This window comes from Pocillopora damicornis, chromosome 11 (genome assembly GCF_964200805.1).
Source record: "Pocillopora damicornis chromosome 11, jaPocDami1.2, whole genome shotgun sequence".
In the NCBI taxonomy this organism is placed as follows: Eukaryota; Metazoa; Cnidaria; class Anthozoa; order Scleractinia; family Pocilloporidae; genus Pocillopora; species Pocillopora damicornis.
Window position 1 is genome coordinate 20,746,889 of NC_142680.1, and position 17,211 is coordinate 20,764,099.

The window sequence follows — 17,211 nt, forward strand, 5'->3', positions numbered from 1 at the left end:
CTTGGCTAATAGATTGATTGAAAATATCACATATCGGCACACAAATAAGGTCAGCGCATTCCCTGATAAACCTAGCAGATATTGTGTCAAGGCCCGTTGCTTTTGACTTGTCTAGTTTATTTAAAAGTGAAAATACTTTATTTGGATTAGTAGGTTGGAGCTCAAACCGTTTATCTGTACCGGCAAGATATCGTTTATAGCTACTACTATCAAAATCTATCTCACTGGCAAGTTTTGGACCAATATTAGCAAAATGGTTGTTGAATTCGTTTGATAGCTCCAGTGGATTAGTTATCGTTAATCCATTCACTTTTAGTGATGTCACTGACATTTTCCCAGATTTACGTGAAGTTAGCTCGTTTATAGTCTGCCAGGTCTTTCGGGAGTCGCTTGTGTGCTTGTTAAAAATATTTTGGTAATAAACTTGCTTTGCTAAGCGTACTTGCTTATTGACTAAATTTCTTTGTTTCTTAAACACTGCCCAATTGTTGGGATCATTTGTTTTGATTGCTTTGATTTTTAATATATCTCTATTATGCATCAAGTCTTTCAACTCAGCGGTAATCCACGGAGAACTTCGTGAACGAACGCGCATCGTTTTCAGTGGGGCATGTTTGTCAGCGATAGCTAGAAATGTACATTTCCATTGCTGCCACATCTCGTTTGGGTCGGAAGACTCATATACATTATTCCAACATTGAGACTGAATATCATCTCGAAAATTTTGGCAATCGAATTTTCGGAAATTTCTGTATGTTATTGAATTATGTCCATTCGACATCCCGTTCAGAGAAAGTTATCTATAAACATACACCATGCTATGATCACTTATCCCAACATGACAAACTCCCGAACAGGCGATCTTATCCGAGCAGTTGGTGTAAATTAAATCAATTAAAGTTGACGAGGTGGGTGTTATCCTCGTCGGTTCAGCGATGAGTTGCTCGAGTCCGTAGACATCAGCAATATTCTTTAATTTGGATGTATCATTGTCATATCGTGCAGTGACCATGTCACAGTTCATGTCTCCCAGTACAAAAAATTCTACATTTTCACTATCCAATTTCCCAATTAGGGATTCAAAAGGTGAAAAAATGCCAATAGGAGAGTCAGGTGGTCTATACCACGTAACAATCACAAAAGGTCTTGTTTTTGGCTTATGGATTTCCAAGCAAAGATTCTCTAATGCATCCATATGTAGATCAGATCGTACTGTAAAGTTGATTGAATTTTTAACGTAGAAACATACCCCCCCGCCGCCTTTCGTAAGTCTATCGCGGCGAATTATTTCGTATCCTGGAATATGAACTTCGTGATCTTGAATGCTCTCGTTCAGTTTTGTTTCGTTTATAGAAATAATATCTATATCGTTGTTTGCTAATAGGATTCTTAGTTCGTCTATATGTGTAGTTAATTGATTTATATTGAGTGAGGCCATTCTAAAGCCACGCAAAGGTGGCAATATTGAGGCAGATTTTACGCCCCTTTGGCTGCTTGATCGATTTCGCACGGCATTGACGGACAGCACATTATCTCATTCTAGGTGCGATTTAAAATTATTATAAAACTGCACATTACCTTTAGAGTTTAAGTGCAGTCCACCTTTGTTGAGTCCATTATAAGATATGTTCTCATGATGAATTAATTTCCATCCGTTTTGATGGCAGAACTTCTCTAGATGCTTGTTGGCTGTTTTTACGGCCAGGTCAAGCTTATCTTTTCTACATACAAGCTCCGACAGCGTGACTGTAGTATCGCAGGTGCTCTCGATCTGTCTCGCGAGGTCGACTATCGATTCGGCAACAGCCTTTGGTTCCCTGGTTTTAAGATCATTAGTCCCAATGTGTAAAATCACTTCGTTGGGCGAAAATTCCAGACTTGGCTTGAGATAGTGATTCATGGCCTTTGTCGTAGCACCCGAGAAAGGCTTGACTATAACCCTATGGCCCACTGCTTTTCCCAGGTCTCTTCCAGGTATTCTTGAGATCATCGAATCGCCTATGAGCAGGGTTGTGCGCTCTTTCGGTTGTTTTGGATCTGTTTTGGTCGGTTCGGATTCTTTTCCTTCTGGGGTGTTATTAAGACCTCCTTTGTTTTTCGATTTCTTTCTTTTCTTCTTTGATTTCACAATGGAGTCTTGAGGTTTGTTGGCACAAGGTGTTGGCTCGCCCAAGTTTGGGACAATAGTGCGTTCATTAGGGGTGTTATTCGTTGGAAGGCATTGTGCAGCTGCTTCTCTAGATACGATTTGCAATGCAAAATTTAAAGAATCGCGTTCTTGGACTAACTTTTTATTTTCTTCCTTCAAAGAAAGAATTGTTTCCCGAAGTCGAGAATTTTCGGATCTCAGATCTTCCTCTTGAGGTTTCTCTTTTACATGAGCCCATAAGTTTAGAACTTCGGATTTTAAGAAGTCCAACTCCTGTTGTACTGATTTGGCGCCGTTCTTGTTAAATGCCGGTGTATTGGCTTCTTCTTCTCTTACGAGAATAACCGAGTCGTCATCAACCGGTAGCTGAAGAAGCTTTTTCAGCTTAGCTTTTAACGTTTTCGCTTCAGGACCTTGGACTTGAAGGGTGCCGGTACTGTTAAATAAAACCAACGTGATTGTCTTCGACTTCAAAGTACTTGACCTTTCAGAGGTACTCGCGGTTGTAGAAACTTCCAAATTCAAATCTTTGAAACAGAACTCTTGAAGTTGTGTAAGGCTCCCTTTCCATTTGAATAGACTTTGTTTGTCGTCCCAAAGTAGGTATTGGTTTGAGGAAAGTAAGGAAGATTCAATGCCAACAAATTCGACAGAATTCGCGGAGCCCTCGGAATCACGTCCGCACGCCATCACGCCACTACTCACTACTGCTTATCCACCTCAGGTCAAATATTCTCTAAACCAACTAAAACTAAGAATGTGATTCGCTTGCTTTCAGTCCCAAACACTTAAAAGATGTCAGCTTTTACATGTAGTTCTAAAGATCTTAAAATCAAAGAATAAAGAAAGCTATCTTATTATGCAGACCATGTTGGTTGATACTCTGTTTTAAACATATCAAGTTAGGTATGAGACACAAAATTTCTCTGTACTCGTTCCAAGATTAGATTAGGGTAGTTAACCCTTCTAATGGTTACTGGACTCCACAGAAGCTGGTGCTATGAATTGTTCAAAATAGCTCTTCTTTAGGCCTTCATTCAATACGTCCCAGAATTGAGGATCAGATGTGATCCTCTCTATACTCATGCCTTTGTTAGTATAGATAACAAAGTCACACCAACTTGCTCCTGTAATACCTAGTTGACCCTGTATCTGAAAGTAGTGCTGGTGCCCCCTTTTAAGCCTCGGTTTTCCATTTACATTTTCTGCATAAAAAGTTTCATCGGCACATACTTCTAAAGGACTCACATGAAATTTAGAGTAGGGACATTTAACCTCTACCAGCCCAAAAGGCTTGCTACAGCCTCGGTCAATGACCTTGCCATCTGGTGATGCTGCTAAAAAGGGAGAGGCCATACTGACAACAAGGCCACTTTTCAACACTGAAACTGCGTTCCTTGTTGAAAACATATATTTTTCATATTCTCTTAAGGCTACAGACTCACAGGTTTTCCCATGTGCAGTTTGTTTGGCAGTGAATGGTTTGGGATGAAGCAGATTATTTACTAGAGTGTTATGATTCCTTTGCCTTTTTACAATTGTGTGGAAATTAGATGCTGTATACTGAAATTTCCTTTCAGCCTGCCATTCCTGTGAGGCTGCTTGTTCACTTGTTTTCTTCTCTATGGTATTAAGCTTTGCCTCATCAACAATCAAATGATCCAGGAGTGCTTCCTGGTTGCTGCTTAAGTCATCTGGCTTTTCATACTTCTCAGATTGTTGCAAAGGGAATGGAGGATATACAGAAATAGCATTTTGTTCATCATTACAGTCCACTCTAGGCACTGAGTCAATATTACAGAAAACTTGAAAATTAGACTCTGTGAACTGTAACTGGTAACTTGCATATGAGCCACTTGGACATTTTCCAAATTTTGTTTCCTGTAAGTTGGTACCACCAGTTGACATAATTTGAGACAAGGCAAACTTAGGGTTGATCTCTTGAAGCTTTTTTTTTTAAACAAAACTTCATCAGATGCTTGTGTACCCAAATTTTTCCTAGCTTCATACAACAAGCACCTTACTCCACTATCAGGGTTATACTCTGTGTCTATATTCAACTTTTTTACCTCAAGTTCCATGACAGGTTGGGGCTTGATTTTATCTCCTCTTACAGGCCTGTGCCATAGTTGTAAACTTGAAGTGCATGCCTTAGCTTGTGTCATATCAGATTCATTTTCCAAGTCCTTAATACCTTGACAACAATACAAGCTGAACTTACAGAGTTTCATCATAACAGCAAGCACATGATTGCAAAAACCAACAGATCCTGCTACACATGTACACGAAGCATATTTAACAACTCCACTCACTAAACAAAGTGCAACTTGTAATTTGTGGGGTGGCTCATTTTTTTAAAGCTATGGTAACACAAGCATTTGAAATAGAAATATTGGTCATCACTTGCGCAAGTTAAGTCTTTCAGGTATTCATCATCAAGAAATGTTTTTGCCTTTTTCATGCTTGTTGGAACAGCATGGTTCTGTTTATTTCTGTCAAAGTTTTTTCCAGATTTAGAAATATGTAAATCCATCTCTGCCCTTGTGAATAATGGCATTCGTTGCAAACTTGTAGACCATCCAGCTGATGGAAATTTAACAGTACTTTCCTCAGGCATCGCATCACTTTAAGCGAGTTGTTCTTGTCTCGCCTTTTGACGCGTGTATATCAGATTTTTATCGGTATCCACAACATCTTTATCACGACCAGACGCAACATATTCAAGAACTCTTCAAAATGAAAAGTAGAAAAACTATTAATCATTACATTTTTGAAACATTTCATCGAGAAAAATAACTCCTAAATCTTTTGATCTCCATTTACAATATCAAAGTCTCTTTTAATTCTTCACTTGGATGTTAACTTGGACCCAATTCATTGACCAGCTCCCAGTTGGCTTGTTAGCTCAATTGGTAGAGCGCTGCACCGGTATCGCAGAGGTCATGGGTTCATATCCCGTACGGGCCTGAATTTTTTCAGGTCCTATTTACAACTACTCGTTTCAGTAGTGTTCTTAGCTGCGAGGATCTCTTAATTTCATCTCTCCACCGCAGTGCAAATATATGAATTTTCATATATCTAAAATCTTCATTCACTGTACTTACCTTTTCGACAATTGTGCCTTTGTTTTTAACCCCTTTGCTGGATCGCCACGACATTTTAACCAAAAGCAAAGTTCATCTGTTTTTAAGAGCAGTCGGATTTCTTCCCTGAAGCGATGCTCCGGGGATATCTTCCTCCGTAAGACTCTGAGAAAGACGGCTACTTACAGAGCCATGAGCGGCCATATTTCTAACACGAGTAAACAAGGGGAGTTACTACATCACGGGCGACGAGCGGGGATAGAAAAAACGACCCAAATATGAGCGGTCAGCGGTGAAATAGCTTTTATACTTCATATAGAGACATATAATTTGTTGTTCCAGAGACAATCATGTTGTAAAGCCGAAATGTTTATTGAAAAGGTCATAGACAGGCCTACACAGACTCCCCTGTGTGGTTTGACGTTTGCAACGCAAAAGCCTTTAATTAAAGCTTCGCTCTGACGAGTATGTCTTTGAGGATTTACCTCTTTTGTATGATATAATCGGAGGCGTTTTGTAAATTGTTTTCAGCAGTGGCTGATTTTGGATGAGGTTCCATTCTTACATCAGTATTTGTTTTAAATTTTTTAACCCCTGGGTGGTATGCTGTCACAAAAGGCAATATTTTGCCTTTAGTTTTTTTGGTTTGTTTTTTAAGTGTCGACTGCCTTGCGGCAAACGAGACCTCAGATAACGTTTTTTCAATTTGGCTTTTTTTTTTCAGAGCTGAAAGATCTTATATGTACACGCTTTCAGAGTGATAATAAACATGTTGAAAAGTACAACAGTGTTATCTCTGAAAAATCAGTCTACAAACTGACCGAGACCTTTCAATATACACACTATTCATCTTGCCACCCGCCAAGTGTTAAGAAAGGCTTTATTAAAGGAGAAGCTATCAGACTTCTAAGAACAAACTCCTCGGAAAGAAATTTCCAGGAGGCCATGTGTAACTTCAAAACACGACTTGAAGCACGTGGTTACCCATCATCGTCAGAGCGAAGCTTTAATTAAAGGCTTTTGCGTCGCAAACGTAAAACCACACAGGGGAGTCTGTGTAGGCCTGTCTATGACCTTTTCAATAATTGTGATTTTTTTTCTCGGCTTAAAAGCTAAGTCAGTTGTCCAATTGAATAGGAAGAAAAACATTTCGAACGGAAAACAGCATTATTTGCACGTGTGGATCTTTTGAGAAAAGGTCTCCTAAACGAGTGGTCTTGATTGTAAATATTTAAGGAATGGTAAATACATTAGCCTTAACATGGCTGTTTCTCGAAGCTCAGTGTTTTCCTACTTGCCTTTTTTCCACGTAAATTGGGGGCGATTGAATAGATATAATATGCAGTAAAAGAACGTCAGCAGATAGAAATTTTAAATTTCTCATCTTAAGCTGTGGAAACAAAATTCAAGTGAAAAGGAAGCCAACTGTGATTAATGCTTTGAACAAGTCAAGATACGTTTTTTTCGTCACACAACAAGTTACATAACGTGAATATCATTCTTCTTGATGCCTTTCCCGGTGTCAGCAATGCCTTTCCCGATGCCTCCGTTGGTCAATAGAGCATAAGAAGTATTGTTCCAGTTAAAGCTTGAGGAAAATTGCTTAACTTTTTAAGTAGCGAAGTGTAACTTGGTAACATTTCGGCTTTACAACACGATTGTTTTCTGCAACTACAAAACGTACATTTAATTCTTCTTGGTACCTTTCGGATGCCACCGATGCCTTCATTGTTTATTAAAGCAGTAAAAGATATATGTACAATCAACACTTTTGAATTGCTTAACATTTTATTTAGCGAAGTAAACTGTTTACACTTCGGCTTTACAGCACAATTGTTTCCTGACACTACAAATGATCTGTCTATATATAAAGTATGAAAGTTGTTTCACCGCTGACCACTCGTATTTGGGTCGTTTTTTCTATCCCCGCTCGTCGCCCGTGATGTAGTAACTCCCGTAAACAAGGCCCAACTAGCCTCGTTTTCAAGTTGATCGCTCCCAGTCTCTTTTCGTTCTACATAGGGTGAATACTTTCGGAATTCAACGATTGGCGTCGGTGAGGTTCCGAAATCTTTCTGGGCCCGACAAGTTTCCGAACACATCACACAGTGTCGTCGCGTAAGTGGCGTACTTTGCAAGCAGCACAGATGTGGTTGTTGAAAATCCACTATAAAATGAGCAAAGCACTCCAACAGTTGGTGGAGCACATTGATTTACGTGCTATCAACAATAAGCAAGAACCTCCTCTTGAAGGAGATCAACAAGACGATGTTTTAGGAGATGAACTGGACACGGAATTTTGGATTAAGGTGAGCTTCGTGAGATGTACTCAGAGGAAAAATTCTTATGTCAGGTATTTTCAGATATCAGAACGAACTACGTGTATGTCGGAAATAAATGTGTCTGATCCTCATCGAAAACTAAGCTTTATTTTGGGGCAGGTGAGTACCTTAGAAGCTCAAAACGCCGATTTATAACCTCGGGATGTGTTTAAGTCAAATGGCCATTAAGCTCCAGGTTAGCGATCATCTTTTACGTATAGGTCCATGAGAGGCAGAAAGAAGGGCAGATGTCATGGAACAGGGCAATGGATGAAGTTACTGTGGAAAGGCTGATCCAGAAATACAAAGATAATGGGGAACTGGACCGTGATGATCCAGCACTGTCAATGTTAAAAGCTTGGCCAGCATCTAGAAAGCACAAAAGTAACCCTGATAAACTTCCAGGCCCTGAACAAGTGGTATGTTAGTTCTGTATGAAATAGCTGTCTTACATATTATTTCCTAAACGGATTTGTTGAATGGAGCTTGTATCGTATGTTCAGGAATGTGTCCTTGCTCTTTACCAAGAATCTAATCCTTACAGCTCTCTAAAGGAAGTATTTAAGTTTGGGAGAATTTTGTCTGGCCTTTGGTCATGCATAAATGGCTGCTTGTAAGGGTAAATGTAAGCAGTGCTGTAAACATCAAGAGATCATACAGTTTTTAATCACTATTATTATTATTATTGTTATTATTATTATTGTTATTATTATTATTATTATTGTAATTATTATTATTATTGTAACCATGACATTCTTTTAAGAGAAATACAACCATTCAAGGCAAATGAAAACATGGAAGAGTAACAGATCCCTGAAGTAACAGCAAAATTAAGAGTGTCAGAGAACTGATTTAATAATATTATACATAGTAATCTGTTAGGTTGTTATTGTTGTTGTTGTCTTTGAGGCTTTGAACACAAATGATGTTTGGTCTTTTTGTACACCTTTGCAAGCTGTATGCCTAAAATCCCTGTTAAAATTTAACATCCAATAGGGTTCTGCAATTATTGTCAAAACATAGCAAACTACACATTTTGAATAAATGACCTAATTTTGTTGTAAAAATATAGTAACTTTCTTTATCGAGTCGAATGAAGCACTTGGCATTTTCTCTTTACAGATAAATCGTTATTTGGAGATTCTTCTAGATATTGAAATGAACTTAGACAACCAATATGAGAAGTTCAGAGACAAAGAAGACAAAATCAAGAGGACATTAATGCATTATGCGGCAGAACTTGGTTTTTTAGATGTAGCAAAAACACTTGTAAAAAAGTGTCCTTTGCTCCTTGGTCTGAGGACAGCAGAACAGGTAGAACCTGAGAAAATCAGACGTTTGTTACCAGCTGAGTTGGCATTAGTGGCAGACAATGATGAGATGGCTGCTTACTTGATTAGAATGATGTGGCATGAAAGGTAGAGTGACATCGGTTGGAAAAAAAGGGTTAGTCTAGATGTGTTGCTACTGTTACCCTGGATGGAATGCTTCATTCCATCATGGGATGTCTTCCTTTCTCCCTTTAGTAATGTGTCTTGCTTGAGAATACAGCACCTTGATCTCCCTAGGAATTGCATCTAGACCTCTCAACCTTAGCTCAAAAATGATAATAACCATCAAGTCAGCAGTGTGGAGGGGAGAGGGGTAATAAAACAATCAGAATATAAATTCTTAAAATAACCTATTAATTAGTTTCACATAAATTTTATTATTTAATTTTATCCCAATTCTCTTTCGTACGCAAAGGTTATTTTCTTGGAAACCTGATGATATGAGAAAACCTCAGCCATCTTTCTTCAATTTACATGCCATTATTGAGAATCCCAAAATGAAGGTAAGAAGATACTTATAAAGACAACTAGTGCATTGATAAATTCAAAGCCACAAAGTGACTGGCATTTGATTCAAAGGCCTTCCCAGAGGTGGAGAATTTCAAGTTTGCATGGGTGGGGTGGGGTGGGGAATTTGATCCGAGTTGATCTGTGCATAACAGATTACTTGAAGGGTTAACCCTTTAAGCCCCAATAGTGACCAGCATTTAATTTCTCCTAACAATATAACTGCCTGATCAAATGTACAGGTAATGAGAATGAATGCGATGATCACCAATGATGAAATGTCTTGATGTTTGAACAAATTCTCTCAATCAGTAAAATAAGAAACATATGGAGAAACAGTGACGAGAATATACATGTTGATATTGGGGCTTAAAGGGTTAAGAAGATGTGTGCTGAATTGAAGTGCATTCATTATTATCTCCATGACCTTGAAGCTTCTATCTTGATGTCCTCACACACAGAACATAGAGAATCAATAGAACCTTCTTGTCTGGTTCATATTGATACAAAAGATGATTGTTTTTTATCGCATTTTCAGAAAACAATAGTGGCTTTATTGGACCAAATGGTGATTCCCTATTGGCCTTATCTACCACAACGCAAAGACACCTATGACACGGATGAAGAGGAAGAAGGAATTGAAGGAGCCTGGAGTACAATTACTGATGATCCCTTGAGCTATCATTCTTATTATCACATTTTGGATGGTGATGAAGGAGGAAGACCTCCAAAGATTATAGAGTCAGTGGAAGATAAACAGATCGATAACAAGTACTTTAGCCTCAAGGACAAATCATGCTTACACTTGATTGCAAAGAGCAAACATATGGCAGGGTAACAAACTGATGACAAAGGTATTAATCATATTTCTCTATGTTCTTGGATTTATTATAAAAGGGGGGCTGTCGCAGTCTGTTTCAAACTGCTTGTCAGACTCTAACAGTTCAATACTTAAAATAGCTAAGAAAATTAGACAACTTGTACTAGCTTGCACTGTAACAAATTTTTATTAAAAATCTTTCTTACTCTCAATTTCAGGAGGCTTTGCAGCATCCTGTGGTCAGGATGTTGATTAAAACAAAATGGAACAGTTATGGATTTGTATTTCTCTGGTAAATTTGTTTGATGATTTTATGGGGTTAAAGTAATATAACTTACAGGTCAAGGCAGACCAGAGAGTGTTCTTAAAGGGGGAAAAGCTGGTATCCCATTGCAAACTATCTGAGTTGTTGATTACTTTCTCTCAGAGAGATTAAGAGCTGGGGTTAATTAGCTTCTATAAAAAAATTATGAATAAATTACTTATTTAAATTTATGAGGTTTAATCTTTAGAACAAAAACATCAAGAGGCAATTTTTATCTCGAGGAGTAGTAAATATAAAAGAGAATTGAAAAGGCTTCACCACTTGAAACTTTCATCAGGATGATACAGTCAACATAATTATGTACGAATTTAACCTTGCTTGCTTTCCACAGCCTTCAAGCGGCATTCTATGTCATCTTCTTGCTCTTCTTGTCGTATTCTCTAATACATGGCTCGACAAGAACGGATCCAACTCAGTACAGGGGTGTGACGGATTTCTTGCGTGGATTTTGTGAGGTTGTCACTCTTGCTATGGCTGTCTTTTATATCTGTGAGGAATTCAATCAGATGAGAGTGTAAGTGACATTTGTTCTTAATCAGACGAGCGCCTCACAAGTGAAAGCTCAATTTACATTGGGAATCATTACCCCTTGGTGAAAACGGAATTTAAATCTTGTTTAAATACGTCCTGTTTTTGCAAAGTGGTTCATTTTGGCTTCAAACAGATTTAAGATGATAAAACCATGCAATTGTAGATCAGTTTCGATGTCACATTGTAGCATTTCTAAGCGTTCAAACAATACTCACAGTGACAAGATAGAATTTCCCTCTTTGTGTCTTTGTGTTTGTGTATGATTCTTGTTCTCCGTATACTTTCCTAAAATATATTGTTATGCCATGTGACCAGGCCTGCCACATGATGCAGTTCGGCCATTGTTCTCATAATTTGTACATTTGTCAACTGTTTTCCATGTTGGAAATCCAATGATACTTATGAATTTAACTCTGAAGGACAAGAAAACTAGTCAACATAAATTCCTCTACTGCTCGACTCTCCGTTTACGGCAGTAATATTTTAAGAGTCCAGAAAGTCTGATGATAGGGTAAACGAAATAGGGAACGGCCTGGGTTGAGGGAGGGAAGGGAGCGCTGGTTAAGGACGGAGCCTAGCAGCCCTGATTGATCACACCTGAAAAAGAAAAAAAAGGCCACTGAATTAATCGCGTTATTATTAAGAGAGTCACATCTATGAATACACAAGAACAAACTTTATTTTGTCTGATTTTTATCAGAGTTGGGAGCACGTACTTCACAGATTGGATGACCCTGTTTGACTGGTTAGGCCTGCAGCTGATCCTGTGTATAATACCTTTACGGTGCACTCATAGCAAGTTACAGTGGATGGTGGCTTCCTTAGCCTTCCTTTTCAACTTCTTGAGGATATTTAAGTTTTCCTGCGTGACAAGGTAACCTTCGCACCCGTTGTAACCGTCGTAAAAGTCAAGACTACGGAGATAACACTTTGGAATAAGTTGCTTACATTTATAATGAGTCAATTTATAAATCTAACACAGATTTCAGACTTAAGGCCTAGGCGTCGGTTCTGCCGATTTTAGATTCTCATAGTGAAAAATGAGAAAATTTGAATCCAATTTTGAGAGCTTTTTTTTAAGTCCAATAGTTCGCGCTGCACTTTGATGAAATATCTTGCCACTTTAGTAGTCAATAATTTTACTTATATGCTAAATGAATACGAGAGTAATCCCAATAGTGAACTCTACTTAAGCAATAATAGAAATTAGCAGTAGTGCTTTTTGCCGGTGAAGATTACTTTCGCATTCATTTATTAATCCGTAGGTCACTTATGCGATTTTCATATCTTCGCAGTCCTTTAACATTATTTACAGTCCAAAAGCAAATTGGAAGCAAACTCAGCGTAACTGTGACACGCGCGAAGGTCCAATGATTCGCCCACGATTGAGCATTTACAGATACTATTTGACACGTTTCTTTCAGTTTCTCAGAATTTCAAATTGCTTTTTGTTTTTTTTTTTCTCCTTTCTGTTGATTGATTTAAATTTGCGTTTTCAAAACGTCTAACCACCCTCGCATCTTTTCCAGGACTACAGGGTTATACACTAAAACCTTGGCGAAAATCATTTTACACGATGTCACCAAATCTATGACTGTTTTCGTTGTCATCTTCCTCTCCTTCTGTGGAGCAATAGCTTTATCTCTCCGTTACTCCACTGAAAACCACCACTTTAGGTGTGTATTGATCTCTCCTTCATGAAGCTTTGTTTTATTCTGAAAAAGTTTCTAGCGGGGATTTTGCTAATTGGTTTGTTTAAGGAACAATGCCAGTGTTAGTTGGCAGTTTTAAGATCAAAACTATTTGGTTTGGTTGACCGAGAAATTCTCAATAATTACATTTCAAAATTACAATGAGAATTATTTGAATCAAGGAAATTTGAGCTTCCAAAACGGCATAGTCTTCATTGAGCTCCAGTTAAGTGCTGAAAAATGTATCATTTAAATTTGCGATGATTTTTGTATGTATATTTTTCTTAGCTTGGCCTACCACGTCACGAAACAATCATGTGTTCTCGTCTGCTTTCTTTAAATATATTACGCATATTATTATTTTAGGAACCTTGAAGACGTGTTTATCAGCGGATTTCGTGCATTGACCGAACAACAACCTATGGTGGTAGAAGATTACTCAGCATTCAAGTAAGTGCGACTGACAAGGAGAAATCATTTTTAGCAATTTTGGTTATCTAGATTATTTAGTGATATCTACCACTTGGACGTTGCAATTATAGGCACAAAATATACGAACACGTCTCTACAAATCAGTTTATATTATTCGTCGTAGTTTCGAACGAGAGCGTGGCTAATTATAATGGTGCTTCTCCAACGCTAAAAGCAATGGTAAGCTTGCCCTCACTCGTTGCACTCCAGTCAAGTAACCAGCTGCAGACCTCCTTTAACGCAGGCATCTTCTTAAGAGAGCAATATTTCTGGAGCTGGGGTTATAATCCTGAAGGAGGCTCTGTTTTGGAAAGTTTGCAATTTTTTAATCCCAGTGGTGTATCTTGCAGCTGGCTTTCAATTCTGCTGATGATGGCGTACATGGGAACAGTGACTGTGATTCTCCTCAACATTCTTATTGCACAAATGAGTACGACCTTCACTCAGGCCAAGAATGTCGCTCGTCTGGAATATGATGTGGATCGTATTTTACAGCTCACTCGCATGGAGAGATTTCCTTTTCTGGTATGAACGAATTCGTCGCTAATGAATGTGTGGCGTCTATGAGGGAGATAAAGAACCGGCAGGGGAAGGAGGAGGTTGTGAATATCTGCATTCCTCGTTTTACATCTTTATTTTCTTATGCAGAACCTGCGGGTGAAATAATACAAAGAGGGAGATTGGATCAGTGAAATGAAACTCGCGCAAGGTAGGAGTGAAGTATTTTACGAGGACTGCTTCCAGCTGCATTGTTATCTACAGCGCTATGAGAAAATTGTTGTTGTTTTTTTTTATATTGTTTCTTATTTCTACCTTTCTGATGGTGAGGAGCTGAAGGATACCTACTTATTCAGCTAAAATGGGAAAATATACTTTGCTTTCTCATGCCTTAACAGGTATAACGTTCTTTGTGTTCTGAAATGTTATCTTGGTTTGTTTTTAGAACTTCTTGAATTTAGTGAAGATCGCAATTCTTGAGAGTCGGTGGAACAGACACTTATAGAGATAAGGCAGCAATAATGCCTTCATTGCCTCCCTTTTTCACTATCAGCTTCTTTATTAGCCCCATCCACTACACTGAGCGCATTTTTATCGAATTCTTTGAAGCCAAAACTGAAGTCTTGACAGTGACCAATCAGATAAAGGGTAATCATAGGGTAAGCTTACTTATCCCACCCCACTCTTCCAATTTTTTTGTGCGTCAGCAGTTTTCTATATTGTGAGTTTCTCTCTCCAGGGACATTATGAGAAAAATGGTCAAACAGATGAGGCCAGGACGAGAATAAACGGATTTGTTGGTGTTCTTGACGACTCAACGAGGGATATATTACTTCCGCTTTCTTTGGAATTTGTATTCACTTGTAGTTTGTACGCCACTAACGAGAAAAGAAAGAAGTTCAGGCCGAATTTCTTATCAGGCAACAAAGAAAACGGTTATGATGACAAACAGTTCGAGAAAACTACTGTAAACACTACTCTGACACAGTTGTGGTGATGAAAGGAGATAAAAACTTAATGGGTATCACGTAGTGAATGGTAAATATAAACAAGATAAGCACCACCAGGCCTTTCGTCATGTTCATGTTCATTTGCCCATCTGAAAGGCGAGGTTGTTGTCAAGACATTTGACTTAGTCAGCGCATCATTGCAAATAATTCAATGGCAAAGTCCATTTGCACTTATAGACCACTCGTGTTCTATGTCAATGAATACCTTACACCATGTAATGTTGTTACAAATGTTTTAAAGATTTCCGTGTATGCCCATATTAGTAAAATATTTCGCCATTTTTTCTTTATCAAGAAACTGTATCCACCGTGAGGTATGGGGCCGTACACAAATCTTTGTTAAATGTTTTTTCTTATTCAATCACCACTTATCCATTGCGCAGATTTTTAGATTTAAAATTGGTATACTTTATTTGGGAAACGTTTACGCGGAACGAATAGTGAACGAATGCCACAGCATATGATGTCATAGATGACTTTTATTAACTCCTGTTAATGGCATGTGTTATGCTTATATCTTTTGACAAGTTAAAGTCCTATCTGTAAACAATTTCTAATTATGCAGTAGATTATTAGCATTTTTAAATGAATCCTTACATGCTTAGAAAAAGTAATTAGTTATCCACCGTATAGCCATTAACATTTTCGACGCACTTCAATTTTTTTTTTACTATTTTTTATTTCATCCACTGTCTTTCTTTCGGCTTGAACTGATTTCCATAACACACACCCAAGTCATTACGTAATATATAGTTAACTGATTGGTAGGTGAGGGCAAGGTTACATGGGTAGATAATTATTTAAGTAGCCAACATTTACATCACATATCTATTGAAGGCTGTCCCAAAGTCCGTCTTATGGAATATTCAAGCTGGTATAGCAAAGGACCTGCTTGGATTTTTTCACCTTTCAGATTAAATATTCTCTTTTCATCAAAACCATCGGGAATCCAATCATTTTCCCTCCTTTCCGCCGGGTATACGATTATCAGTTTATCCACAAGTTCTTTGTTTCCTGTGAACGCGTCGAGTATAACTTTGCCGTCAAACGTAATGAAACCATCTTCAGTTTCTCGCTTCTGGTCTTTGATGAGTGAGGACGCCTGGCTTGTTCCGAACAACACGACGCAGTCACTGCTGCGAAGTGCCCAAGAAAGATTCCGTTTCTGTGCTAAAATGCCCGCGATACTTCTTAAGTCAGCTATATTTCTTAATCTGCCCTGTAAATAATCTTCGAGTCTTTCGGCCGCGTCGCAGTCGTGTCCAGTGTTAAGGAACATAACGTACTTCATTTTCGATTGGAATATGTGCACAACAGTACAAATGATTTGTTTAAGCTGGGTTTGCGGTGTTGGTTAGCACCCGTGAATTTATATCATAGGGATAGGACTGGAGGAGGATGACTATTTTAAGTAAGAAATGCAAAGTAGGCGTTTTACACGTCAAGAACAAGGTGGGTGCCGATAAAAAACGCCTTTACCTCATAGTATCGACCTGAAGCGAATGCATGAAGAACGTTGGTTAAAGAAGAATATCATCAAAAGTGTCAACGGTTAAACATGTGAATTGCCATTGACTTTGATCTTGAGATTCAAAACTCGTGAAAACTAATAAGGGCGTGACCTACTGCCGTGCAAGAGTTACTCCATGGTGTTGAAAAATGTAGCTGTACCTTTTCATATGAAAATTATATTTTCCATCCAATTAGCACCTATCGTAAGGCAGGAACAGCCCTTGAAAACATTCTTCTCTGCTTGCGCAAATTGGGTTTGAATGCTGTTTGCCTCTTGTTAACTAGTAGGGGGGTCGTAAAAAATAGTTGATGTTCTTTAATGTAACGAGCCGTTTCACCCTTTTTTCGTTTAATATTACTAACACTACTTCCACTGTGGGACAGATTTGAATTCTGCTCGATGCTATGAAGTTTTTTGGTTCCCATAATAATTTAAACATCCCTCAGGCTATGGCAAAAGATTATTAACTGTTATGATCTCTTGGCCATGGATATTTTGAATTAAATTATTATAAAAGTTGGGAAAGAAATATTAAAAAAATAGAAAGAAAGAAGGGAATTAAATAACCTGTTAATTAAGCCGCAGGTCCCATCCCCAGGTCCCTTCGTGTAAGAGCTCGAGGAGCGGTTACTTTTACGTTGAGCATTTCGCCTGCGAAGGTCAGCATTAGATTCCATCCACCAAAACCACCTCGGTCGAGAGGGACTGAGATGGAATATTTAATGACTTGCAAAACATAACCGAAGATTCTCGGAATTCCGCAAGTGATGTAGCCGAACATCCGAAGCTGTAAATCCCATGATTCTTGAGGAACAAACAGAAACAGCATAGCGAGAATTTTAAGTCGCGAACCATTGATGGTAGACATGCAGATCATTTAGGATACGTAAATTCTGTTGATGAGGCGCTTAAACTTATTGCGGAATTTGAAACAGGATTGACGACGAAGTTTTCTTTCTTT

The 17,211-nt window shown here is 38.3% G+C and overlaps 2 protein-coding genes and 2 pseudogenes across 3 annotated transcripts; 1 reads left to right on the plus strand and 3 right to left on the minus strand.

Moving 5' to 3' along the window:
• Window positions 1-788: 788 nt before the first annotated feature.
• Window positions 789-1,438, minus strand: LOC149038138 (uncharacterized). The gene has a single exon (XM_089186486.1). The coding sequence runs from the start codon at window positions 1,436-1,438 to the stop codon at window positions 797-799; it is 642 nt and encodes a 213-aa protein (XP_089042612.1). The 3' UTR covers window positions 789-796.
• LOC149038139 (uncharacterized) lies at window positions 957-2,841 on the minus strand. Its single transcript, XM_089186485.1, has one exon. It carries the CDS (start codon window positions 2,837-2,839, stop codon window positions 1,535-1,537), a length of 1,305 nt encoding a protein of 434 aa, XP_089042611.1. The 5' UTR covers window positions 2,840-2,841; the 3' UTR covers window positions 957-1,534.
• A 188-nt stretch (window positions 2,842-3,029) lies between these two features.
• On the minus strand, window positions 3,030-4,521 carry LOC149038140 (uncharacterized; annotated as a pseudogene).
• A 2,763-nt stretch (window positions 4,522-7,284) lies between these two features.
• LOC149038141 (uncharacterized) lies at window positions 7,285-14,765 on the plus strand (annotated as a pseudogene). The gene is made up of 14 exons (XR_016181047.1): window positions 7,285-7,541; window positions 7,775-7,972; window positions 8,676-8,971; window positions 9,300-9,387; window positions 9,930-10,220; window positions 10,430-10,503; window positions 10,868-11,050; window positions 11,768-11,941; window positions 12,597-12,743; window positions 13,125-13,208; window positions 13,580-13,754; window positions 13,878-13,938; window positions 14,173-14,239; window positions 14,467-14,765. The product of XR_016181047.1 is annotated as an uncharacterized LOC149038141 (transcript).
• Window positions 14,766-17,211: the final 2,446 nt, after the last annotated feature.